The 25,866-nt window shown below is 44.5% G+C and overlaps 1 protein-coding gene across 1 annotated transcript in view; it reads right to left on the bottom strand.

Annotated features, from left to right (window-relative positions):
* The window catches only part of LOC144507578 (kininogen-1-like), a 54,335-nt gene extending 29,891 nt beyond the window's left edge, over window positions 1-24,444 (bottom strand). The window contains exons 1-5 of the mRNA XM_078234726.1: window positions 24,112-24,444; window positions 10,310-10,420; window positions 9,120-9,222; window positions 7,950-8,110; window positions 257-367 (exon numbers count right to left, since the gene is read on the bottom strand). Of these exons, the coding sequence (XP_078090852.1) occupies window positions 257-367; window positions 7,950-8,110; window positions 9,120-9,222; window positions 10,310-10,420; window positions 24,112-24,324 (699 nt within the window). The 5' untranslated portion in view covers window positions 24,325-24,444. The remainder of the gene's footprint in view (window positions 1-256; window positions 368-7,949; window positions 8,111-9,119; window positions 9,223-10,309; window positions 10,421-24,111) is intronic.
* Between the last annotated feature and the right edge of the window lie 1,422 nt (window positions 24,445-25,866).

Raw genomic sequence — 25,866 nt, 5'->3', positions numbered from 1 at the left:
TTGTGTTGTCAAAAGTAACCTTCAGAGTGAATCACATTTGGAACAACATTTTCCTAATTCTCTGATGCATGCAGTAACATTTAAAAGAATCATTCAGCATTCGCATGTTTACTGCTGACATCTACAATGCTGGTTATCCCATCCTATTTTCTTTCAACTGATATAGTGCGCTTCTTATTACTTATTCACAGCTGTTTAAATATAACTTCCCCTTCATCTTCAGCAGCTTTGCATGTGTTAATGAACATTAACTTACTGCTTCATTCTTGGCTTTAAGTGGACAATCAGACGAAAGCTCATTTTTGTCCTCTTGACACATTGTCTCATGAATTTGAAAATGCACCCAGTATCTCTCTCCTATTATCACCTGAGAAAGCAAATCAAAGACATCAGCTGCGTTTATCTCCTATGAAGTCAAGTCTGAGCAATTGGATTTGTGCGTCAGGAATGGAATCTCTCACACTGCCAGCAGGGATTGCAAAAACACGGTGTGGCGAGTGATTTTCCACTCACTGGAATCAGTGGGCAGGATCTTACGGCCTCGCTCGGGCGAGACTGGAAATTCGCGCCCGAGATCAATGGAGATCTCCATTGTTGGACTCTCGCCTGCTCCAATTCCATGGCAGGCAAGGTGATAGAGTTCCAGTCAGTGTGTCCAAAGCCCAGCTATAGGCATCCCACAAAGATTTAGCTTTTAGTGTCAGCTTATTGTCTGAATGTGAGGACATTTAAACAGTGCAAAATTCTGATGCCTTTATCTTTACCTGCACCAACACTGATCACCTATCACCCTGTGCTCACTGATCTCAGTGGCTCCCAGTTCCTACAATGCCTCCAATTAAAACACCAGGTTAACACCAAATAAACTTTATTTGGTAGCACGAGCTTCCAGAGCGCTGCCCCTACCTGTTGGACTTTAACCCGGTTTTGTGAGACTTCTTACTGTGCCTACCCCAATCCAAAGCCGGCATCGCCACATCCAATTTATAATTCTCATCCTTATTTTCATGCACTTGTGGCCTCACCTCTCGCAGTCTCTCTAAACACCTCCAACTCCAATATCCTTCAACAACTCTGTATACCACCAACTCCAGTCTCCTATGCACCCCCCACTCCTTTTGTTGCACTATTGGCAGCCGAGCCCTCAGCCTTCTAGGTGCCAGCTTCTAGAATTCCCTGCTTAAACCGCTCTGCCCCTTCACCACACTCATCTTGCTCTTAAATGTCAATCTTTGTTTGGCTCTCTCTCTCTGAAGTATCCTGCTAAAGGCTCTATATAAATGCAAGATCTTCTTATTCACACACAAAGCATTTTCCAATGGGAATCACTGCACAATAGCAAAACCTCGAATAATTTTCCTCTCTGTAGGCACCCCAAACATGATCAACTATCCCATATGAACTTTTAATCAAATCTGGACTGGTAAAGCTGACATACACACTGCTTTTCCCAGCTGAACTATCAAAGGTAGGTTAATTCTCCGTCTGCTTCTCTGGCTTTCCCTCTTTGTCTCCATCCCTCAACCTCACTCGGTCAAGTCTCAAATCAATTCAACTGCTGTAATAAACATCTGCTACTTTCTAGTCGGGAAAGATCTGGATTTAAAACTGCTGTCAGTAAGTTGAGGATTAAACACTTGAAAATGTAAATAAGGCAAATTCCATTAGAGACAGGGTTAGTTCAGAAATTCAGTTTGCAGTAAAACCCCAATGAGGCAAATCCCAGGACATCCTCCCACAAACCCTGTGTTAAGCAGAGCTTTGTGATATAAGAGGTGGTCCCATTCCCACAGTAATGCATCGCTATGTAATCCGATAGGCCTACAAACCTGGTCTATGTCCAAAACAATCAATTTGAATACCAAATGAAAACACAGTAAAGCAGTAAAAACATTTGAAAAGTCTTGATTCAACTTGTTCACACTTTACAAAGCCCTGACCTTGCTGGGGCTGGAGCTTTGCATTGAGAAATGTCCGGAGTTAGCTTTGTAAAATCTCCGATATTTTTTCCTGCTTAGCGTTCTGCCAATCCACCATGTCATCAATGCAGTCCAACATGTTGTCAGTGCTTTCGTGCTACATTGCAAAATCCTGGAGCATCTCCACGGCTTTCACAGCATCAGTGAGGCAGGCGGACTCTTCAGGAATACTGTCCTCCTCAGATGAAGAATATACTGCATTTACGATAGCACCAGTTCCAACGTGCAGCATACAGCATCCTCCACCTCTGCGCAAGTTTCCATGGTCATTTCTGCTGGAATTTCCATACTGGCCTTCTGCAGCCAAGCAACAAAGTGCCTTGTCATTAATTGGGCTGGCCTCACCCTGCTCCTCCTCATTCTTGAAGACTTGTATAGTAGTAACTGGTTTGAACCCAGAAAAGTGGAGGCAGTTGGCAATTGTGGCTTCTTCCACACCTTCATCATGAACGCGGCCTCTACTCCTGCTTCTTATCAACAGTCTCTGAGAGATTTAAGAGACCAAGCTGCCATTGGTTGTGGGTTTTCAGGTTCCTAATCACCCCTTGATCAATTGGCTGGAGCTTTGCCAGGGTGTCAGAAGTCAAGACCATCAGCTCTTGGGGTTTGCAATGTTGGGGTGTGTGAGACAGTTGAATTTTCCTTTTCTTTTGCTGATACGTTTTGTCCACTTTCCTGATCCACATCTCAAACCATGCAGTTTGATAGCTTCTTACTGTGTGGGTAATGTCTTGACATTCATGAAGCAATGTAGTTTGACTGTCTCCCATCACAAGAAGCAGCAGCTTTTCAGTGCAGACCATACCAGTGACATGTTCCTTGCTCCGCTTTCCACCATGACATGTTTCACCATTAAACATCAAAGAGCAATCGCCAAAAGATGGTAAAAAGTCATTTCATCTGCGTTAAAAATGGACTGCTGTGCATTCTTGTTTACGTGAGCAAGACCACTCTGGAACCAATCATCTGTCATTGCTGCTGTAATTGCTGCGCCCTCACCGCTTACTGCACGGAGGATAATGCTGTGTCTTGCCTTGAATCAGTCCAGTTATTCGTCATTGCAGGTGAACTCCATGTGGCCGAGCTTCTTTCCCAGGATGACTTCCCTTTCTATTGGGATTGGACTGGAAATGGAAATGTTCTCTGCTTGGACAGCCATGAACCACATTTTAGAGCTTCTTCATAGAAATCATAGAAACCCTACAGTGCAGAAGGAGGCCATTCGGCCCATCGAGTCTGCACCGACCACAATCCCACCCAGGCCCTACCCCCACATATTTACCCGCTAATCCCTCTAACCTATGCATCCCAGGACTCTAAGGGACAATTTTTAACCTGGCCAATCAACCTAACCCGCACATCTTTGGACTTCAATGTTGGGATAGGTTGAATTAATTAATTAACATGAAAAAAACCTCAGTTGATACCACTAAGGTTCCGCGCCTGTCCTGGAGACTCTGGGCATGAATAGTTCCTGATTTTAATTTGGTCAGGTGAGGAGGCGACTAAGACACCTACCCAAAGTCAATGAGGTTGGTCCCCGTTCTCTTCCTTGGTGAAGAGCATGTCTACTTGAACTATTCTGCATGTTAACCTTGTGTTTCATAATGGTGCAATCTCTTACACCTTTGTGGATCCACTTTCCACTTTGTGCCACAGTTTACCACTTACTGTAACAACTTCCCCTTCTCTTCCATTGACAACACTTTTAACTTTCTCACAGGTTTAGCCACACTTGCAGCTTTTACATGTCCTTTCCCTGGGAGATCTTAATGACAAATGATGGTTATCCCAGGACTCCATGATTTTGTGTTATCTAATCCTATTCTGATTTGCTCAGCGAGGTCATACGACAGGCTTAGACAAGTTCAGCTCATTCAGAGCCATCAGAGTGGAATTTTGGCTTGCCACAGACAATGCAATTTGCCATTCTGCCAGCAGGATGTGGTTGACAATTTCAACATAACAGGAACTTTGCGTCTTCTGTGTTTGATTCATCATGACTTCACTGTATTTCTGAAAGATTATGAAATTCCACCCCCAATGAAATGGCTAAATTCTTCCCCTCAAGGGACAGAGAACTGTGAACAATAGGTTTCAGTTCCCCTTATTACTGATCCAGCCAGGATTACTGACTGACGTCACTTAAAACTCAGTTAATACCAGCAAGTACCTTGCCTGTCCTGGTGACTTGGACATGAATGGTTCCCGATTTGGTCAAATGAGGAGGTGACTAAGACACCTACCTAATGAGGTCCATTTTTTCACAGAAGGATGTAGCATCCTGATGATGTCATTGAGACCCAACTGCGATTTTAACTCACAGCTTGAGCAGGAAATTAAAGTGAATTTCCAAATCTCGTGAGGAAGTGTATCAGGTTCACAATAGGCTCATGAAAGCAGGGACACATCAGGAAAGCTTAGGGCTCGCCTTCTGCAGATTCTACCAAAGCACCCACCCTTCCCCAGTCATGAGACAACAAAAGCAGATCCCACCACTTACCCAATCTCAGTGGGTGGCATCCATGTCCCATAATTTTCCATTGCTTCCCACTGACTTCCTGGGTCGGGTGAGTGAGAAGTCAACCAAGGATTTCAAATATCCTAGGTCTCATTTCTGGAGCAACTGGTGAGTCTCCAGCTCAAACTGCTATTCATCCTCCAAACTGGCGTAGAGTGTAAATTGGGTCAGATTAGTTTGATTATTTAAAAACTGGTCTTTAAGCAAATCACCAACCTGAAAATTTCCCCATATCTTTAGAATATTATTTACCATCCATACTATGGACAAAAGTGATCTCGCATTTGACATAATTTTCAGATTCTGCTGTGTACTCTGTTTCGCGGAGACATGGCTCACTCCTGCTTCACTGGACTGTGCCCTACAAGCAGAGGGCTTTTCAATCTTCTGAATGGACCATACAGCGGCCTCAGGCGAGGCTACAATACCTCGTGGTGCCTAGGTGTAGCAACACTGACGCGTTTCTGCTCCCTGGACCTAGAATACCTGACACTAAAATGTTGCTCCTACTACCTTCTGTGGGAGTTCACCTCTGTTATCCTGATAGCAATTTACATCCCACCCCACACGGACGTGAAGACCGCACTGGACGAAATATACACCACTACAAATAGCCTTGAGATGAAACATCCCAAGGCCTTGTTCTTCGTGGCCGGGGACTTCAATCAGGCTACGCTCAAGAGCATCCTACCAAGATACCACCAACACGTCTCCTGTTCCACCAGAGGCCCAAACATCCTAGACCACTGCTAAACAAATGTCAAACATACCTACCACTCTATCGCTCACCCACACTTTGGCAAATCAGACCACAAGACTGTTTTTCACTGCTTACACACAAAAACTGAAATGGGAGAATCTGTCAAAGACAGTCGTGCGATGTTGGTCTGAGGAATTGGATGATCTCCTCCGGGACTACTTAGAGTCAGCAGACTGGTCAGTATTCAAAACCTCTGCGAACAGCCTGAATGAGTACGCCACTACAGTAACTGACTTCATTAACAAGTGCGTAGAAGACTGTGCGCCAAAGAAGCAAATCCGTGTGTTTCCCAACCGGAAACCATAGATGAACAGGGATACCCACTGTTTTCTGAAGTCGAGGTCTGAGGCATTCAAGTCAGGCGACACTGACCGATACAAGAAATGATGTGGAGGTGCCGGCGTTGGACTGGAGTAAGCAGTGAGAAATCTCACAAGACCAGGTTAAAGTCCAACAGGTTCATCTGGTAGCACAAGCTTTTGGAGTGTCGCTCCTTCTTCACCATCGTTATGAAGTGCTTCGAAAGGGTGGTCATGGCATGCATCAATTCCAGCCTCTCAGATTGCCTGGATCCATTACAGTTTGCCTACCGCTACAACAGGTCCACAGCTGACGCCATTTCCCTGGCCCTGGACTCAACCTTGGAACACCTAAATATCAAAGACACCTATGTCAGACTCCTCTTTATCGTCTACAGCTCAGCCTTCAACACCATTGTTCCTACAAAACTCATCTCCAAACTCCCTGGCCTAGGGCTCGGTTCCTCCCTCTGTGACTGCATCCTGAACTTCCTAACCCACAGACCACAATCAGTAAGGATAGGCAACAACACCTCCTCCACAATCATCCTCAACATCGGTGCCCCACAAGGCTGTGTCCTCAGCCCCTTACTATACTCCTTATACATCTATGACTGTGTGACCAAATTCCCTTCCAACTCGATTTTCAAGTTTGCTGATGACACCACAGTAGTGGGTTTGATCTCAAACAATGATGAGACGGAGTACAGGAATGAGATAGAGAATCTTGTGAACTGGGGCGACGACAATAATCTCCCTCAATGTCAACAAAACGAAGGAGATAGCCACTGACTTCAGGAAGCGTAGTGGAGGACATGCCCCTGTCTACATCAATGGGGACAAAGTAGAAATGATCGAGAGCTTCAAGTTTTTAGATGTCCAGATCGCCAACAACTTGTCCTGGTCCCCCCATACCTACACTATAGTTAAGAATGTCCGCCGCCTCTACTTTTTCAGAAAACTAAGGAAATTTGGCATGTCCGCTATGACTGTCACCAACTTTTACAGATGCGCCATAGAAAGTATCCTTTCTGGTTGTATCACAGCTCGGCAAAGCAGCCAGCATAAGTAAAGACCCCATGCACCCCGGACATACTCTCTTCCACCTTCTTCCATCTGGAAAAAGATACAAAAGACACGTACCAACGACTCAAGAACAGCTTCTTCCCTGCTGCTGTCAGACTTTTGAATAGACTTACCTCGCATTAAGTTGATCTTTCTCTGCACCCTAGCTATGACTGTAACACTACATTCTGCACTCTCTCCTTTCATTCTCTATGAACGGTATGCTTTGTCTGTATAGCACTCAAGAAACAATACTTTTCACTGTATCCCAATATATGTGACAATAATAAATTCAATCGAATTAAATCAAATCAAATCAAGAAAATCACTGGACTGGCTCCACAATTTATCTGATATTGCAGCCATGTAATGTTGCATTCCAATGGACAGGGCCAGTATAGCAGAAAGATTGAAACATCTGAAACGCAGTGTGTTAATTAGTGAAATAAACTACAAAACAAACTAATCACAATAATAAATGCATAATATATACGTTTTTAAATAGAAAATCCTGTAATACATTGTTATGAAGTTGAAAGGTCAGCCAGGAATCTGCCAGTGAGACTCTAGTACCTGTTACCTAGATAAGCATGGAACAGCACAGGTTTTCCAAGAGAAATGTGAAGTCTCACCTCAGATAGCTGCCAACCAGCTAAATGGCCAAGAGCTATCTGATCCCAGCAGTGTCAAGAGAGCACTGGCCGCTGCTGGGACTACAACATTCCCGAACATTGAGGAACCTGAGCCAGAGCTGGAGCCGAAGTGGAGGGGGGAATATCATGAAAGCCAAGTTAACAAACTAGAAGGCAAGGGGTCCAGGGCAGACAGGTCGGTGGGGGAGGGGAAGGACCTGGTGGAGCAGAGGGGTACTCTCTGGTGAGGTACCTCCCCTTGCCCACCACCAGCCCAAGCAGTGCAAGTTGTTGGGCAGAACACTTGGTGTATGTCTCACCTGCCCCTGGTTAAATGCCAGTGATGCATTGAGCTCCTTGTGGCTATTATTGACCATTTAAGGGCCTCAATTAGCCCATGGGTGAGCATGCTCCATTGCTGGTAAGATCGTGGCACGATTTGGGGCAGGTGGGCACAGAGTACATGGCATGGTAGCTGCAAACCCATTGCTGGGAACTGTAAAATCCAGCCTGTACAATGTTTTAGCACAAAAGGAGGCCTGTTGGTCCCCGGTACCTGTGCTGCACCGAAAGAGCAATTTAATTAGTCCAACTCCCCTCACATTCCCAATAACCTTGCACATTTTTTCTTTTTGAGTCTATATTCTAAAGATATTGACACGTTGGCTATTTCATTTCAAGTTCATTCAGTACCTCTTTTATCGCATATATAATCTTGTTAAGAGTGAATGTCCTCTTCTTTTTATTTGCATCATTGAAGGCTTTCACTGCTAATTCCACAGATGCATTCACTAAGGGGTTGTCAAGGCTTACGGATACTGGGCAATGTTCACATGTAACAGCAACAGTCTCCACTGGAGAAACAAGTGATACAACTGATTATTAACAAGAAAGGCAATTTGCATTGGATAGTTCAAAATTCAAGCCCTCTCCAAACAAAGCCTGACTAAATGTTATAATTGACATCACATTTATACTGATAGCTGGGGCTGGACTTTCCTATGGGCTTGGGAGAACCCAACTGACACACCTTTGCACCTTCCAAAATGCAAAACTGACCCAAATGAATGACTGCCTGGGATCTTTGTCTTTTCACAGGGGTAAGGTTCAGTGTGTTGTGAGCCATAATGGGGAGATTGAGGAGTGTGGGTGCGGAGGTTGGCTGGTGAGAAAGCCTATCTTAGTTCTCCAAAACAGCAGCCCAGCTCCCGATATTGTTTAAAGACTCCCCTTAACCCCATCCATTATCTCCTCATTCCCACACCCTGCTACTGCAGGCTCCTTCAGATTTCCCACACTGTACTTTGCCTATTGTGCACAGACGAAGGGACATGCTGCTTGCAAAGCTTATAAATAAGTTACCTTGGGACTTGCCTTAAGGCCAAGAGAACAAAGAGATCAATCATTATTTTAGATTTCTCCCACAGGGCAAGGAAAATCAGTCATTCAAGAACAATTCTGAGTTGACTGGGATGTGCGTGAATCAACAATTGGAGCTGATGTTTGTACCTGAACCATGATTCTGGTGTTACAATGATACCGATATCAGACATTGTGGCAGGAATCACTCAGTCTGAATCATGCAAAATGGCCAAATTCCGCTCCTTGGAAATTCAGCAGTGTAAGAAAGGATCTGTCAGAGCAATGATAATTACAGCAAAAAAACAGCAAGCTATAAGAAGGAAGTAAGGGAGTGAAAAATATCTTCAATAATTATGAAAATAACTGGGGTGAGAAAGGGAACTAACAAATTAATCAAAAACTTGTACAGCCCAGGTGTTAAACTCTGTCACTGTGATGACAGAGTGAATGACATTATCAAATTAACACCATTTCTAAAGCATTATACAAAATGTTACTCACCCACTCTCTTCACAGGCCTTATGAGATCACATGACAGTGTCTCAGGTACTTTAATTTTGAACCCAAATTCAAAGGAGACTTCTGCTTCGCATATACCCACAACCTGGAGAACATGAATCATTCAATTTAAGTACTGCCCAGTCTCACAATTTCTGTTGCATGACTGTTAGAAAACTATTAAATCAAAAATGCATTATAGTATTGATCTGGTCTAATTACTGATGGAACTGTCCCTGTTGTGGAAACGGGTGCATGAATATGCGTGGTTGTGTGAAACGGAAGTCATGTTTAATCAACTTATTCAAGGTCTTTGAGGAAGTAACATGTGCTATGAATAAAGGGGAACTGGTGAATACACTGTGCTTAAATTTCCAGAAGGTATTTGATAAAGCAGCACATCAAAGGTTATTGCAAAAAATGGTATAGGGGTAACATATTGGCATGGATAGAAGATTGACTGGCTAACAAGAAGTGGAGAGTGGGGGAAAGAGGGTGGCCTGCCTTGTCCACCTGAAAGCTTTGAGACTCTTCCCAACAGCCTCGCAGTCGGTCCAGTGTTGCTGTCAGCCCCTCTGTTGCTGCATCTCCAGCAGCTGAGGGAGAAGTGATCACAGAGGCCCAGCATGTAGCCTGGGACCAGCTGAGTCCTCACCTCCAGCAGGCGCCCGCATGCCAGAGGCCTTGGACGCTCCCTCCGACACCCGATGTACATCAGCAGATGTGTCGTGCGCACCAGAGAGTGACCCAAAAGCCTCGCCACTAACTTGGCTCACCGCTGTGACAGTCTCTGGGATGGTGAACTACAAGGTGGAAGCTGATGCAAAACTGGTGCTGGCCTCAGAGGTCCCATCAATGGCTTCCTCCAAGGAGTCTTCTGAGCTGTCATGGCGCAATGCCAAATTGACATTTTGCCCATTTTAGGCAGGGTCCCAATCACACTGATTTTTTTAATGGTAAGATGGGAATGGGCACGAAAATGGCGTCATTCCCGCTAGTTGGATCACTCCCGATTTTATGACTGTTTTCTGCCGAAAAACATGCGCCATGAGATTGTAAAATTCCGCCCATCATGTAATTTCCTTATTCACTGTTTAAATTAGATGATATGTTGTAAGTTCAAAAAGTTATAGATCATTGAAAAATATATTTTGGGCTTTTCCTGAAGGACTGATTAGTGTACAAACACTTACAGCATCACCTTCAGATTTGAATGCACAAGCTCGCAGCTCCACTTGTTCTTTGCAAAAGGTTTCCTTGATGTCAAATATCACAGTGTATGCCTTCACCCCTGGAGAAGTTATCTGTTAAGACACAAACAACATAAACAATGTTTTCTTCCCATTCACTTGGTTCAACGCAATGGAAATATAATGAATATCACATACCACAAATGTTTTCATATTTTTAATTATCACTGAGAGATGAAGGGTTATTCCAAGAGCTTTGCCCTATTCTTGACATCACCACATTCAACTGCCTACTGTCGCAATGTCCTTTTTTATGGGAGACAATCACCTAAGCCAGTGGTTCCCAAAGGGAACACTGGTGCGGCGAGAGAGGATGGCAAGTGTGGCGGGAAGATTCAAGGACAATCAAAGAAACATTGAAACATGGTTTAAACAAGCATTGTTTTATACTTTCTGGATGTCCCATGATCATATTATAAAGTAGTTGTGTTCTATGTTATGAATCAAGCACTGCTAGGAGTTTTTTGTTTTTGAATGTATTTCTTATCAATAAAAAATTCGGTGTGGCGTGAGCAAATTTTTATTCCAAAAGTGCGGCCCAGTGGAAAAAGTTTGGGAACAAGGGACCATAAGACCATAAGACCATAAGACATAGGAGCGGAAGTAAGGCCATTCGGCCCATCGAGTCCACTCCACCATTCAATCATGGTTGATTTCAACTCCATTTACCCGCTCTCTCCCCATAGCCCTTAATTCCTCGAGAAATCAAGAATTTATCAATTTCTGTCTTGAAGACGCTCAGCGTCTCGGCCTCCACAGCCCTCTGTGGCAATGAATTCCACAGACCCACCACTCTCTGGCTGAAGAAATTTCTCCTCATCTCTGTTCTAAAGTGACTCCCTTTTATTCTAAGGCTGTGCCCCCGCGTCCTAGTCTCCCCTGTTAATGGAAACAACTTCCCTACGTCCATCCTATCTAAGCCGTTCATTATCTTGTAAGTTTCTATCAGATCTCCCCTCAACCTCCTAAACTCCAATGAATATAATCCCACGATCCTCAGACGTTCATCGTATGTCAGGCCTACCATTCCTGGGATCATCTGTGTGAATCTCCGCTGGACCCGCTCCAGTGCCAGTATGTCCTTCCTGAGGTGTGGGGCCCAAAATTGCTCACAGTACTCCAAATGGGGCCTAACCAGTGCTTTATAAAGCCTCAGAAGTACATCCCTGCTTTTGTATTCCAAGCCTCTTGAGATAAATGACAACATTACATTTGCTTTCTTAATTACGGACTCAACCTGCAAGTTTACCTTTAGAGAATCCTGGACTAGGACTCCCAAGTCCCTTTGCACTTTAGCATTATGAATTTTGTCACCGTTTAGAAAATAGTCCATGCCTCTATTCTTTTTTCCAAAGTGTACGACCTCGCACTTGCCCACGTTGAATTTCATCAGCCACTTCTTGGACCACTCTCCTAAACTGTCTAAATCTTTCTGCAGCCTCCCCACCTCCTCAATACTACCTGCCCCTCCACCTATCTTTGTATCATCGGCAAACTTGGCCAGAATGCTCCCAGTCCCGTCATCTAGATCGTTAATATATAAAGAGAACAGCTGTGGCCCCAACACTGAACCCTGCGGGACACCACTTGTCACCGGTTGCCATTCTGAGAAAGAACCTTTTATCCCAACTCTCTGCCTTCTGTCTGACAGCCAATCGTCAATCCATGTTAGTACCTTGCCTCGAATACCATGGGCCCTTATTTTACTCAGCAGTCTCCCGTGAGGCACCTTGTCAAAGGCCTTTTGGAAGTCAAGATAGATAACATCCATTGGCTCTCCTTGGTCTAACCTATTTGTTATCTCTTCAAAGAACTCTAACAGGTTTGTCAGGCACGACCTCCCCTTACTAAATCCATGCTGACTTGTCCTAATCCGACCCTGCACTTCCAAGAATTTAGAAATCTCATCCTTAACGATGGATTCTAGAATTTTGCCAACAACTGAGGTTAGGCTAATTGGCCTATAATTTTCCATCTTTTTTCTTGTTCCCTTCTTGAACAGTGGGGTTACAACAGCCATTTTCCAATCCTCTGGGACTTTCCCTGACTCCAGTGACTTTTGAAAGATCATAACTAACGCCTCCACTATTTCTTCAGCTATCTCCTTTAGAACTCTAGGATGTAGCCCATCTGGGCCCGGAGATTTATCAATTTTCAGACCTTTTAGTTTCTCTAGCACTTTCTCCTTTGTGATGGCAACCATATTCAACTCTGCCCCCTGACTTTCCTGAATTGTTGGGATATTACTCATGTCTTCTACTGTGAAGACTGACGCAAAGTACTTATTAAGTTCCTCAGCTATTTCCTTGTCTCCCATCACTAGATTACCAGCGTCATTTTGGAGCGGCCCAATGTCTACTTTTGCCTCCCGTTTGTTTTTAATGTATTTAAAGAAACTTTTACTATCATTCCTAATGTTACTGGCTAGCCTACCTTCATATTTGATCCTCTCCTTCCTTATTTCTCTCTTTGTTATCCTCTGTTTGTTTTTATAGCCTTCCCAATCTTAAGCAATAAAACCTAAGCAATAAAAAGTACAATAAAAAAATTCATGGAAATGACTCATCAGCTTGTTTTGTTTTCATAGAATCATAGAATCAAAGAAACACTACAGTGCAGAAGGAGGCCATTCGGCCCATTGAGTCTACACCGACCACAATCCCACCCAGGCCCTACCCCCACATATTTTACCCGCTAATCCCTCTAACCTACGCATCTCAGGGGCAATTTTAAACTGGCCAATCAACCTAACCCGCACATCTTTGGACTGTGGGAGGAAACCGGAGCACCCGGAGGAAACCCACGCAAACACGAGGAGAATGTGCAAACTCCACACAGACAGTGACCCGAGCCGGGAATCGAACCCGGGACCCTGGAGCTGTGAAGCAGCAGTGCTAACCACTGTGCTACCGTGCCACCCTTTTCCTCATGAAGAATCTGTTACAGCTTTGAAAGGGAGAATGAAGCATTAAATGCACATTTTTCTCTTTTCTTTTCATTTGTTTTACTCTTTTCTTGGAGAATAACTGTGAAAGTATTTGCAGGATGATTAATAGGCAGTGACATGAAATACGTCTTCCATTACAATAACCATCTTTATACCAGCCATTAGCATGTTCAATTCTATATAACAGGAGGATTTCATGTATTCTGACCAAACCACGTTATGAGGGTGGGACGCCTATGCTTACTGGACACAAGTATTCCACGGAATGTCAACCAGGAATTCAGAGCCCGAGTTCTGGGTCTCAATTCACGGGACTGTCTGCAACCCGGTTCAAACTCTACACCTCCTGACTCTGAGATATCAGAATAATCACTAATCCAAAGGCTTCATCTTCAATTTCTAATAAATCTTACATCAAAACTATAGAAATTGACAGCACAACAAAGGCCATTTAGCCTTTAGAACTAAGCCCATTGCATAAAACTCTCTCCGAAGGTCTATAACTTTCTCCTTTTCAAATATTTATCTAAGTTCTGCCTAAAATAAGCAATCTCTCTACCATAATTATTCCTTTTGTCAAAACGTTGCATGCTCCTACAATACTCAACAGAAATAAATTTCTCCCAGTCAGGGGAAATTTCTTTCCTCTATTCTTTTTTTTAATTCATTCGTGGGAGATGGGCATCGCTGGCTGGCCAGCATTTATTGCCCATCCCTAGTTGGCGTTGAGTAGGTGGTGGTGAGCTGCCTTCTTGAATCGCTGCAGTTCGTGTGCTGTGTCATGACCTTCATAATTTAAAAAAACACAACTAAATCTTCACACCTTTCTTTACTACACTGGAAATAGTTCCAGGATCTCGTCTCCCTTCATAACTATAGTTTTCATCCCAGTCAATCTATTGTTGCATGGTCTCTATGGCTCTAATGTCCTTTCTTTATAGGAAAACATGAGCTGCACACATTACTGTATTCCAGTTGTAGTCTATTCAATGGCCAGAACTTTCCAGCCATTCATACCGGTGGGATCTTCTGGTCCTGCCGACAGCGCACCCCCATAGCAGGGTTCCCGGTGGAGTATGGTGACTTCAATGGGAAATCCCATTGACAGCAGCAGGACCAGAAGATCCTACCGCCGGCTAATGGCGCGCCACCTCCCGCTGTGAGAAACATGTGGAAGGGAGACCAGAAAGTCTTGCTCAGTATATTTTAGAAATTACCATTTTAGAAATTACCTATTGTGGTGAACCATAGATGGTTACCACTATGGGTACTTGTACATATGTTACTCTTGTTACTGTTGGGGTTAGGGTTGGGGTGTTCCACCTGTTGGTATTGTTCTGTGGTGCACTCTGGTTGGCTCCGCCTTCCTATAGGAGTATAAAGGTCACTGCACTTCCTAGTGACCCTTTAGTCTGGGATTGTATTGTTAAGCAGTATGCTCCATTCTTGTTGCTAATAAAAGCCTTTATTTCCTGGGTACGATCCAGCCTCCCGAGTGAATTAATCGCGCATCACCTATTACTAGGACTGCCTATTTCCATCTCAGGAACACTACCTGACTGTGCCTCTGTCTCAGCTGATTTGCTGCTGATACCCTCAATATACCTATATTACCTTCAGTCTTGACTATTTCAATGCATTTCTGGCTGGTCTCCCTCTGTAAATTCTACCCTCTGTAAATTTGAGGCCATCCAAAACTCTGCTATCTGTATCTTAACAGTAAATCCTGTTTCCCTATCACCCTGTGTTCACTGACCTATATTGCCTCTTGGTCAAGCAACGTCTTGACTCCCAAATTCTCATCCTTATTTTCTAATTCCTTCATGGCCACATTGATTCATTTCTCTGCTCCAAGCCCACATCTCGCCCAGAAATCCACCTACCTCTAATTCTGGCCTCTTGTACATCCCTAATGTTAATTGCTCTGCCATTGGTGCTTTGGTTTGCATTGTCAAGGCCCCGAGCTCTGGAATTCCCTCCCTCCACCTTTACTTCTCACTTTCCTCTTTCCAGATATTCTTTATTGGTTATTGATATATATTAGATATATTTAACAGCATGAATTACAGCTTCAACAACTTATATTTATATATCACCTTTAATGCATTGAAGCATTTAGAAGCATTATAAAACAAAATATAATGCTGAGCTATATTAGCTGATATTGGCCTGAATATTCCGAGGTGTGACAATCACCATCAGATTGTTGACCCGTTCGCACTTTTCTGTGCAACAATGGAGCTCCACATTTCTGGCTGAGTCTTCTGATCCCAGCTTGTTCAGAAATGTAGAACTGACTTCCATGTGACTGTTTCTTCATTGAGCTGGATCATCGGGGGAAGACAAGCCATGCCTTTGTACAGCACAAGCTGCCATATTCTGTTAAGTGTCCACTAACACACTGAAAAGCTTAGGGAAATTTAAACATTGCTTCAGTGAATGAGTGTACAGTGAATGGGTGAATGTGTAGGTGTATAAGTGGGTAGGGTGGGTGAGGTAAATGAATAGGTGGGTAGGGTAGCAACTAGGCAGGATGGTAGATGGGCAGGGTGGCAGGCGGCAGATTGATGAGGTGGCAGGTGGTTGAAGTGATAGGTGGGTTTGGGGTAGTTGAATCAGATCATGAGGGAGTCAGGGAGGGAATTGGGTGGTATGGTGTCTCATGGGGTCAGGTTGGGTCGGATCGGGGAGTTGGGTAATGGAGGCATGTCAGGTTGGAACAGAAGGATCGGGGGGAGTCAGGGGACCGGGGGTGTAACAGATCTGTCCAGAGTCCAAGGGGGGGATAGTCAGGGGAGCAGGTGGGGGGGGGGGGGGGGTGGTATAGTTACCTAGGAGTTAGACTGGGATATTTTGACTAACATTTTCTGTGTAACTATCCAGGTAAGTGTTAAATTATTTAGTACCGAAGACTATGTACAAGAACTCACTCCACAGGCAGACATCAGGGAACATGGCTACTTATTGCAGTCTTACCCACTCCAAACAACAACTGCCCTCCAGGCAGATCACAGCACACTGAGTCATCTGACCCATTCCTTTAAAGAGGCCACGCCCCAACACACATAACAGTGAGTATATTGAAACTACCTGAACTGTCTGACTCTGGTCAGAATCAGAGCAATTTAAGAGGTGTGTCCGGTGTCCAATGTTCTGGAGACCAGAAGTTCTGAGCCATTAGGTCAGAAAACCAAAAGCTTGAGCAAAGGCTCAGCAGGTTTGACAGTACCTGTGTGGAGAAAGAATGAACCAATGTCTTGAGTCAGGATGACAGGAGCCCCCCCCCCCCTCCCCACCCCCAATGCTCACAGTACAAATTTTGTCCTATTTTCTTTGTCTTTAGCTCTGATGAAGGGTTATCCTAACATACACCATGTATCACCTGCTTCTGAGATGGCAGTCAACCTGTTTCTAATCCTTCAAGGCAATCATATTGCAACAACAGCTCTGCTGCTTCCTGTTCCTGTCAAGATGTGGAGATGCTGGCGTTGGACTGGGGTGGGCACAGTAAGAAGTCTCACAACACCAGGTGATTCACCTGATGAAGGAGCAGCGCTCCGAAAGCTCGTGATACCAAATAAACCTGTTGGACTTTAACCTGGTGTTTATTTTTTGTTTTATTTATTTAATGTCTCAAGTAGGCTTATATTAACACTGCAATGAAGTTACTGTGAAAATTGTGAGACTTCTTACTTTTCCTGTCAATGCCTTGTCATGTGTGCTTTGCCCGAAGGCAGGTCCTTGGCTCATTGTCTGCTGATGCTTCAGCCTGAGGCATTTTCTTGACAGTTTTTGAATCATGCGAACGGGGAGGCTAGGGAATCCCATCTTTTCCATCAGATTGAAACATTTTCATAAACTATTCATTGATACTTTATTTTGGATTGATTTTGATTTTACTTCCTCTACTATTGATTCCTTCCTCACTCGGCAACATTGCCCAGCTGAGAGGGATATGGGGATGGGTGGGCAGTCACATTTCCCAGCCCGTGCCATTTTAATTTTACAGCGAGATTCTAAGAGATTAATGGTCTTTAGTGTAGTCATGCAAATGAGTGCAGTTTGGAACTGAGTGTACACCGGGGAGTTTGATGAGTGGGGGAGTTTGGAGAAGAGGGGAAAGAGGTATTCTTTTCCTTTTGCTTTTTTAAAACTTTTACACCCCATAGGAATTGGCTTTTACCCTGTACAGCGAAAGATGCTGTTGGTGAGTATCTGGTGAGTGGTTATGGTCTAACCGGCTCTTACGGTTTGAAGGAGTACAGGAGCTGGTGATTTGTTTGACATATAAAAAAAGATAAATAAATGATTGAATTAAGTAGCTAATTAAAACACATTAAGGATGGCAGGGAAAGTGATGTGTCATAGTCCCACCATGTGGGAGCTCCTGATGCCAGTGTAATCCAGGGCCCACCGTTGGGCCAATTGAAAACTATCTCCGTTTTCTGCTGCTCGTACTTTACCAACAGTGAGGGGAGGTTCACACCCTGCGGGAAACCTGACAGATTCAGCTATGTGAGCTGGTGTTGGGCAAGCGGGGGACGGATTGGAAACGAGAACCCCCCCCCCCCCCCCTCTCCCCCCTCCACCGGTCATCCTTCCCACTTGGCCCCTTGAACCCACCCCCTCAACCACCATCCCAGCAAGATTCCCCACTCCTGACTTTTTAACCAGGGGCAGCCCAGATCTCTGGATTAGTAGTTCAGTAGCTTAACCACTACAGCTCTCAGATGTGACATGACACAGTGGTTAGCACTGCTGCCTCACAGCTCCAGGGACCCAGCTTCAATTCCAGCTTTGGGTGTCTGTCTGTGTGGAGTTTGCAAATTATCCCTGTGTCTGTGTGGGTTTCCTCTGGGTGCTCTGGTTTCCAAGGATATACAGGTTAGGTGGATTGATCATGCTAAATTGCTCCTTAGAGTCCCAACTGGTGTAGGTTAGATGGATTGGCCATGGTAAATGTGTGGGGGGGCTACGGGGATAGGGCGGGGTAGAGGGCCTGGGTAAGATGCTCCATCAAAGAGTCGGTGCAGACTCGATGGGCCAAATGGCCTCCTTCTGCACTGTAGGAATGATATGAAATGGCAGAAAACATTATCCAGGCAGTCCGAGGAAATAATGTTTTATCAGTTATCTTCATCGGTATATTTCAAAACATATCTGTTGAATGGTGACTCGAACAGAGAATTGTTTTAATCTCCATGGGCAGAATTTTACTGGCACGTCCACCCAAGGTTCCGCCTGAGGCCAACGGAGAATGCCATTCTCCGAGCTGAGCCTGCCCCTGGAATCGGGGCGGGCGAGCCGGTAAACTTCCGGCCAATACGTTGCAACATCGTAAATAATTTGCCTTTGAATACATTTATGACGACACTATCCAGAATGAGCAGTGTCATTCTTCCCCAGGCCTAGAAAGATAGTGTACAAATCTGCCCAAAAGGGTAAAACATTTCCATTTTTTTACATTTCCTTCATATTTCATTTATTGGAATTAAATTAATTTCAAATGAGATATCAGCTATACCTTGTAATAGCACCATTGCTTATTGTTGGTAAGTGCAAGAGGTCACATGTTTTGGGTTAGGTTTGACTGATTCACAGACTTAATATGCATGACATTTATCCACTTTGACTTTTGGGTGTGGGCCTCATTAAATATGCAACATGTGCATAACTGCTAGAACTTAGACAAGGACACATAAAAATCATTCACTTACCTCATTTCCCAGGCATGATTGACTCCCATGCAGCCATAAACTCCATGGTGTCCTCTGTGCACCATAAAGGGCTGAGTAACATTGTGAAGAAAGCATGTGTTCCAGGCAGCCTTTCCTTTTTAAAGGTACAGTCCCTGCACTAATGCACAGCAAGCTGCTGGATAATTGTGTTTTGTCACTGAGAGAGAAAGCAAATGGCACACCAGGGGAAGCAAATAGCTCCCCTCTTCAGTGATGCCACCGTGAATGCACTATAGAGAGTGGGGGAGGCTATAAAGGAGGCCATGTTTCCACGGAAGGGTAGGACGCATTCAAGATTAAGCCTCTGAAGGGAATGGTAGCATGTTGCAAGGCGCTCAATGCCCAGGGTGTGGCTCTTAGAAGCTATCAGTAGTGATAAAAATAATTTAATTACCTTACTTGGATGGTTGTGAGTGAATGCATCTGCACATCACATCTTATACCCACCACACCCCCATCACTCAGAGTGCTCAATGCACCACACCGCCCATCATTCACCCAGCAACACTCCCTGACACTCTGGGCACACCCTGAACAATTTTGTACCACACTTCACACACACTCACCTTCCAATTATGACACCACACACACCTCTACACAATTCTGCAAATAGTTACTTATTCAGCTGTGGCAGGCAAATCACCCAACCACACTGATGTACGATTATTGTTATTCTGCCATCTCTCTCGCAAGACGTGGTTTCCCACTAAATGAAGGAGACCCAAAGGACCACCACACGTCCATCCCCAGTGTCATTGGGGAAGTGGTCTGTAAGGTAATGGGTACCTGATGCTGTTAAAGTCATCCAGTGTGATACTAAGTTGCAGAATTATGCATCATCTCCATTCAGTGTTCACCTTCATCCTGAAAGGTATCATGAAATGTAATCCTTATGCCCTCCTCCCCATCCCATTTTCCTCACCCCTCCCCTCCCCTTCCCTTCTGCTTTTGTACTTTCAGTTAATCAAGAACTACTGGTAGCTCAGGGACTGCGGCGTCAGGCAGAGGAAGAGTACACTTCTGAGGAAGAAGCACCATCACTTGACCTTACAGTCTGTCTACCCTCACAGAGTGAAGTGCAATTTGAGAAACAGCAGGGGCTGTCCTGTCCAACGTTTAACCAACATCTAAAGCATTGACTTTACACAGTAACTTCATTGCAGTGTTAATGTAAGCCTATTTGTGACACGAATAAATAAACTTCTAAAAAACTTTAAACTTGCAGCCGCCAGCACAGATACTGACACTACGCATTCCTTAGAGGCAAGTTGGGAGTTGAGAGCAGTATGTATGTGTTGAGTTACTAGGCATGAGAGGGCTGCAGACAGGTCACAGGTAGGTGAGTTCATATACAAACTCCCTGGAAGCCAAGCTCCCAGGTGGGTTCTGCTGCAGGGGATTCAGATGAGGACTCCATTGAGGCAGACTATAGGAAAGCACTAATTAACATGCACACTAAGATCCTTGGTGCAATGGCAGACCAGCCAGGTAGCTTCCAGTCACTGGTCACAAACATGGAGAAGGCCAGCTCCATATGGGACAGGGCACTGCACGGAACTTGGAGCTCACCCTTTCCACTATGGAAGTGGTGTGCAACTCCATAACGGTCCAAACCACGATGGAACGTTTGATGCCGAGTTTGCTCACTCAACATTCATTGCAACACAGGAAGGATCCTGTTCATATATCAGTACTGCAGTTGTAGCTCAGAAGGAAGTCACGTGATCCATGGCTGCAGGCACTCAGGTTCAGAATGTTGACCCGATTGTCGGGGCAGATTACAATGCTCGACAGTGCATGCAGGCTCTCACTGCAATCCAGCAAGCCATGTTGATTATGAGAATTGCTGAGATGCTGCCCCATAAGAATGACAGTAGTGCTGCGGACCATGAACCTGCTGTCCTTCCTCGGGATTGCCACGTCCATGCTCTCACCTCTGCCAGCGCCCTTTCTGTTCCCTCTCAGCTAGCTAGCACAGACTGCTGAGGTGCTTCATTCCAAAGCTTGACCTTCAAAGCCCACAGCTGCTTGAGGGCATCCTCCAAGGCCACCTGCAGTCTCCCCCAGTGAAAGTCAGCAGCCTTCCACCAGCTACGTTGTAGCCACTGGGTAGTACTGGATAGGAGTTACAACCCTGGAAAGAGTACCTGTAGACAGATACATAAGGGAACGTACAGGAGGTTTTTTTGTATTATTGGCATATTGCTGGGTAAATTTGTTGAGTGAAAATTTTGCTGCTGAACTTTGCTGAATGATGTTGGCCAAGGGAATTTTTAAAATCATTTACGGGCAGTGGGATTCTCTGGCTATGCCAGTATTTATTGCCCACCCTTAATTGCCCTTGAGAAGATGGTGGTGCCTTCTTGAACTGCTGCAGTCCATGTGATATAGGTACACTCAGAGTGCGGCTAGAGAGGCAGGTCCAGGATTTTGACCCAGCAACAGTGAAGGAATGGAGATATAGTTTCAAGTCAGGATGGTGAGTGACTTGGTGGGGAACTTCCATGTGGTGATGTTCCCATATATCTGCTGCCCTTGTCCCAGATGGCAGTAGTCGTGGATATGGAAGTTGCTGCTTAAGGAGTCTCAGTGAGTTTCTGTAGTGCATCTTGTAGATAGTACACAGTATTGCCACCGTTCGTCAGTGGTGGAGGGAGCGAATGTTTGTGGAAGGAGTGCCAATCAAATAGGCTGTGTTGTCCTGGATGGTGTTGAGTTTCTTGAGTATTGTTTGTACTGCACAGGTTCAGAAAAGTGGAGACATTCTATCGTACTCCTGATTTGTGCCTTGTAGACGGTAGACAGGCTTTGGGGAGTCAGAAGCTGAGTGACTTGCCACATGATTCTGAGTCACATGCTCTTGTAACCACAGCTGGGCCAGTTCAGTTTTTGGTAACCTCCAGGATGTCGATAGTGGGAGATTCAACAAAAGTAATGTCAAGGGATGATGGTTACATTGTCACTTGTTGACACTGTGTGGCATGAATGTTACTTGCCACTTTCAGCCTAAGCTTGGATATTGTTCAAGTCATGCTGCATTTGGACAAGAACTGCTTCATTATCTGAGGAGTTGTGAACTGTGTTGGACATTGTGTAATCACCAGCAAACAACCCCACTTTTGACCTTATGATGGAAGAAAGGTCCTTGATGAATCAGCTGAGGAAATGAATGTATCCTAAGGGAATGGGAAGTCCCTGTTGTGGCTGAAGAAGTTCATTTCATCTGAAATGAGGCCTTACTTTTTGCTCCCTCTCACTCTGTCCGGATGCACATGGTGGATGTAGTGTCCTCCCTTCTTCCACTTCCAGCTCGTCTTCCTCCTGCTCCTGTTTTGCTGGTCTTTGGATCCCAGGAGATAATGGGTCAGAATAACTTGGTTATGGATGATGCAACACACCACCACAAACATGGAGGCCCTCTTATGCATGTGCTACAGAGAGCCCCAAGCAATCCAAACAGAGAAAACTTTAGGAAATTGATAGTTTGCTCCTTTGTGTTGCGGGTGATTCCATGAATTTAGTTGAAGGCCTCTGACTTCACATGATGTTATAGCAGACAGAGGACAGAAGGTGGGTCATGAAATATATGTGGACCTTGTTACCAAGCAGCCATCCTGCTGTCTATGTTGGAGGTTCAAACACGTTGGGTATTGCTGACTGACGCTGGATAGAAACATCGTGGTTGTTGTCAGGATAACGGGCATTCAGAGATTATTTTCTTGGTGTGGCTGTACATCAACCACACACTGACCGACTGGTCCTTGAGATTCCAGTAACACTCACATTGGAACCCAGAGTCATGTGCATGTAGTCAATAGTGCCTTGCACCATCGGGAAGCTTGCTATTTTGGTGAACCCATTTGCCCTCCCAGTTTGATCTTGCCTCCTCAGGGAGAAGATGAAGTTACCACTGCTTGCATAGAGTGCCTCTGTCACCTCGCTGATGCTTCTGCGATATGAAACTGATTTCACCTGTTTCCTCCTGGAAGGAACCCGTTGAGTAGAAAGAAAGGGCAATAGTGATTTTCCAAGTCACTGAGAAAGCTGGCCTCACCTGGTTCAAAGCCCCAGGTCATTGTGAAGGTGGTGCTGCAACTCTGCCTCTAGCTCCTTAGTGAAGCAAAGCCTCCTGAGGCAATGCTCCTGTCTCATCCCAACGTAGGACTAGTGTTCTAGGAAGACCCATTCTGGGTAATGCCTTGTAAGGACAACCTCTCATCTCTTCCCTCTTGTAGAGGTTCCCCTCTCTGCCTTCTTCTTTGTATGTCCTTCTCATTTTGCAAAAGAAGTGACACTGCGACCACATCTATACAAGGCAATGCTATATCTAACCTTCATTTAGTCAGCAGAAACTTCCAAACTCCTCAAGTAACTCACCCATTGACGCCAATGGTGTGCAACAGTAGTGGACTCGTCAACATTAAGGGCATTTAAATGGTCATTGGATAAACATATGGATGATATTGGAATAGTGTAGGTTAGATGGGCTTTAGATTGGGTTTCACTGGTCGGCGCAACATCGAGGCCGAAGGGCCTGTACTGCGCTGTAATGTTCTATGTTCTATAATCACGTATTTTCAGCATTTTGAAGTGCTGGGATATGCCACTCCAGTTGAGTCATGACACACAGGTCACTAGAAGTAGCATTGTGAGAATGATTTTCTCAGCCAGGACAGTTTATTATAACAGAAAGGGTAGATGTCACAGTGGTAAAGACAGGTGGCTGTCCTAAGAATATTACTGCGCATTCAACCTAATCCAGTAAATTGAATCAATGATTGCCACTCATCAGGCATTCCATTCAAGTTTAAATTGTTGCTAATTTAATATACCCAAATACATAATATGTAAACAACAGAAAAAAGACATGCTTTGTTCTCCATAACCCAACATTGTGCTTATTTACTCTTTTTGGCAACCAGTTACTCTGTCAAATTACCCATTGATGTGGTTCAAAAATATGTTAAACAATAACTGTAGTTACACGGCTAATTGTTAGTTTCTTGGGTAATTGCCAATTACATGAACAATAATTTTCTACACGGATAATAATTACTTACCTTATACTTGGCACTTTTAAGGTGCCTCTGTTTGAAAAGGTAAGGATTGTCAGACTTTCTGTTGTAAGCGTTCACTGCATAATCTACAGCCAGGTTTGCCTCCCGGTCAGATACTGGAACCCGAGTATACACTTCTGCAGACTTAACAGAGACCATGGTAGAAAGCAAAAGGTAAAAACAAAACAAGACATATCTAAAAACTCCACGCTCCATTCCCAAGGATGGATTCTGTTTTTGTGGAACTGGATAACAAAATGAATTGGAAGAAATTTACAGTTTAGAACATTTGGCTCTGAATAGATCCCTAAACTGCCTTTCTTGTGGGATTTTTGCACATCCGTTTGGCTAAACACCAAAAGAGTTTGTTGAGTTTGCACGTTCTTTGGTAAGTAAACTGACATCCTGATATTAGGTCAACAAAAGTGTAGACCCTGTGTTTACTAGAACAATACCGGAGCATTTTGATAATGGGTCAAATCGAAAGATGGGAGCTGACTTTGCAGGATTTGATAAAGTTCATGGCCTTCAGCTGAAGTTGCCCTGCTTTTTCAAAAAATTAAATAACATTTTAGTAGGGCTGTCAAACAATTAATCTCAGAATTAAAATGTTATTCTGTAATCTTTTAAATTGCACAGTTACTCATAGATCTTTTGAAGGCATCAGACAAAAGCATTAAACAGTTTGTTTTTTAAAGTTTATTTCTGAGTGTCACAAGTAGGTGTACATTAACACTACAATGAAGTTACTGTGAAAGCAGGAAAATCAATAAAACTTTGAGAAGAAAATAGTGGCAAGGTGGTTTGCACCTTAGTGTATTCTAAGAAAGCATCAAAACTCTCAGCCAGAATCAGAGGTTGAATTGCTACTTCCCCATTTTGGGATGTCAGTGAGGATGGGAGAGACAGGTGAAATCAGTGAGAAAGCCCATGTTTCTCTTTGTTGCAGAGAAAGGGCCAAGTCAGGAAGATAGTCTCTGGGGGCAAAACTGGATAACTCCTGAATAAGGGCTGGAAGATTGTGATTAACAATTAACCTGCACCCATTCCTTCTGAATCTGGATGACCCTTCGTCAGAGCTGAAGACAAAGAAAATAGGTCAAGATTTACACAGTAAAGGTGAGGGGTGGGGGGGGTGTAACTGACAAAGATGTCATGGGTGATGGTGTTGTTGTCTAGCATACTGACCCCTACCTTGTAGAGGCTGAGCGCCAACTCTCAGATGTTGCTTCCTACCTCCCCCACCCCCCGAACCATGGCCCCACCACCGAACATCAAGCCACTGTTTCCAGCACTGTCATTGACCGCATTTCGTCTGGAGATTTTCCCTCTTCAATTTCCAACCTCGTAGTTTCCAAACCCTGAACAGTCCGCTTCTACCTCCTTCCCAAAATCCACAAACAGGACCGCCCTGGTAGACTCAGCATGTCAGCCTGTTCCTGCCCTACTGAACTCATTTCTTCCTATCTTGACTCCATTCTCTCTCCTCTTTTCCAGTCCCTTCCCACCTACATCTGTGATTCCTCTGATGCCCATCAACAACTTCCAGTTCTCTGGCCCAAACTGCCTCCTCCTCACCATGGATGTCCAATCCCTCGACACATCCATTCCCCACCAGGATGGCCTGAGAGCTCTTCACTTCTTTCTAAAACAGAGGCCTGAACAATCTCCATCCACCACCACTCTCCTTCATCTGGCTGAACTTGTTCGCTCACTTAGCAATTTCTTCTTTAACTTGTCACACTTCCTCCAAATAAA

Source organism: Mustelus asterias, chromosome 19, assembly GCF_964213995.1.
Source record: "Mustelus asterias chromosome 19, sMusAst1.hap1.1, whole genome shotgun sequence".
Lineage (NCBI taxonomy): Eukaryota > Metazoa > Chordata > Chondrichthyes > Carcharhiniformes > Triakidae > Mustelus > Mustelus asterias.
This window is presented reverse-complemented; position numbering and strand designations above follow the sequence as displayed.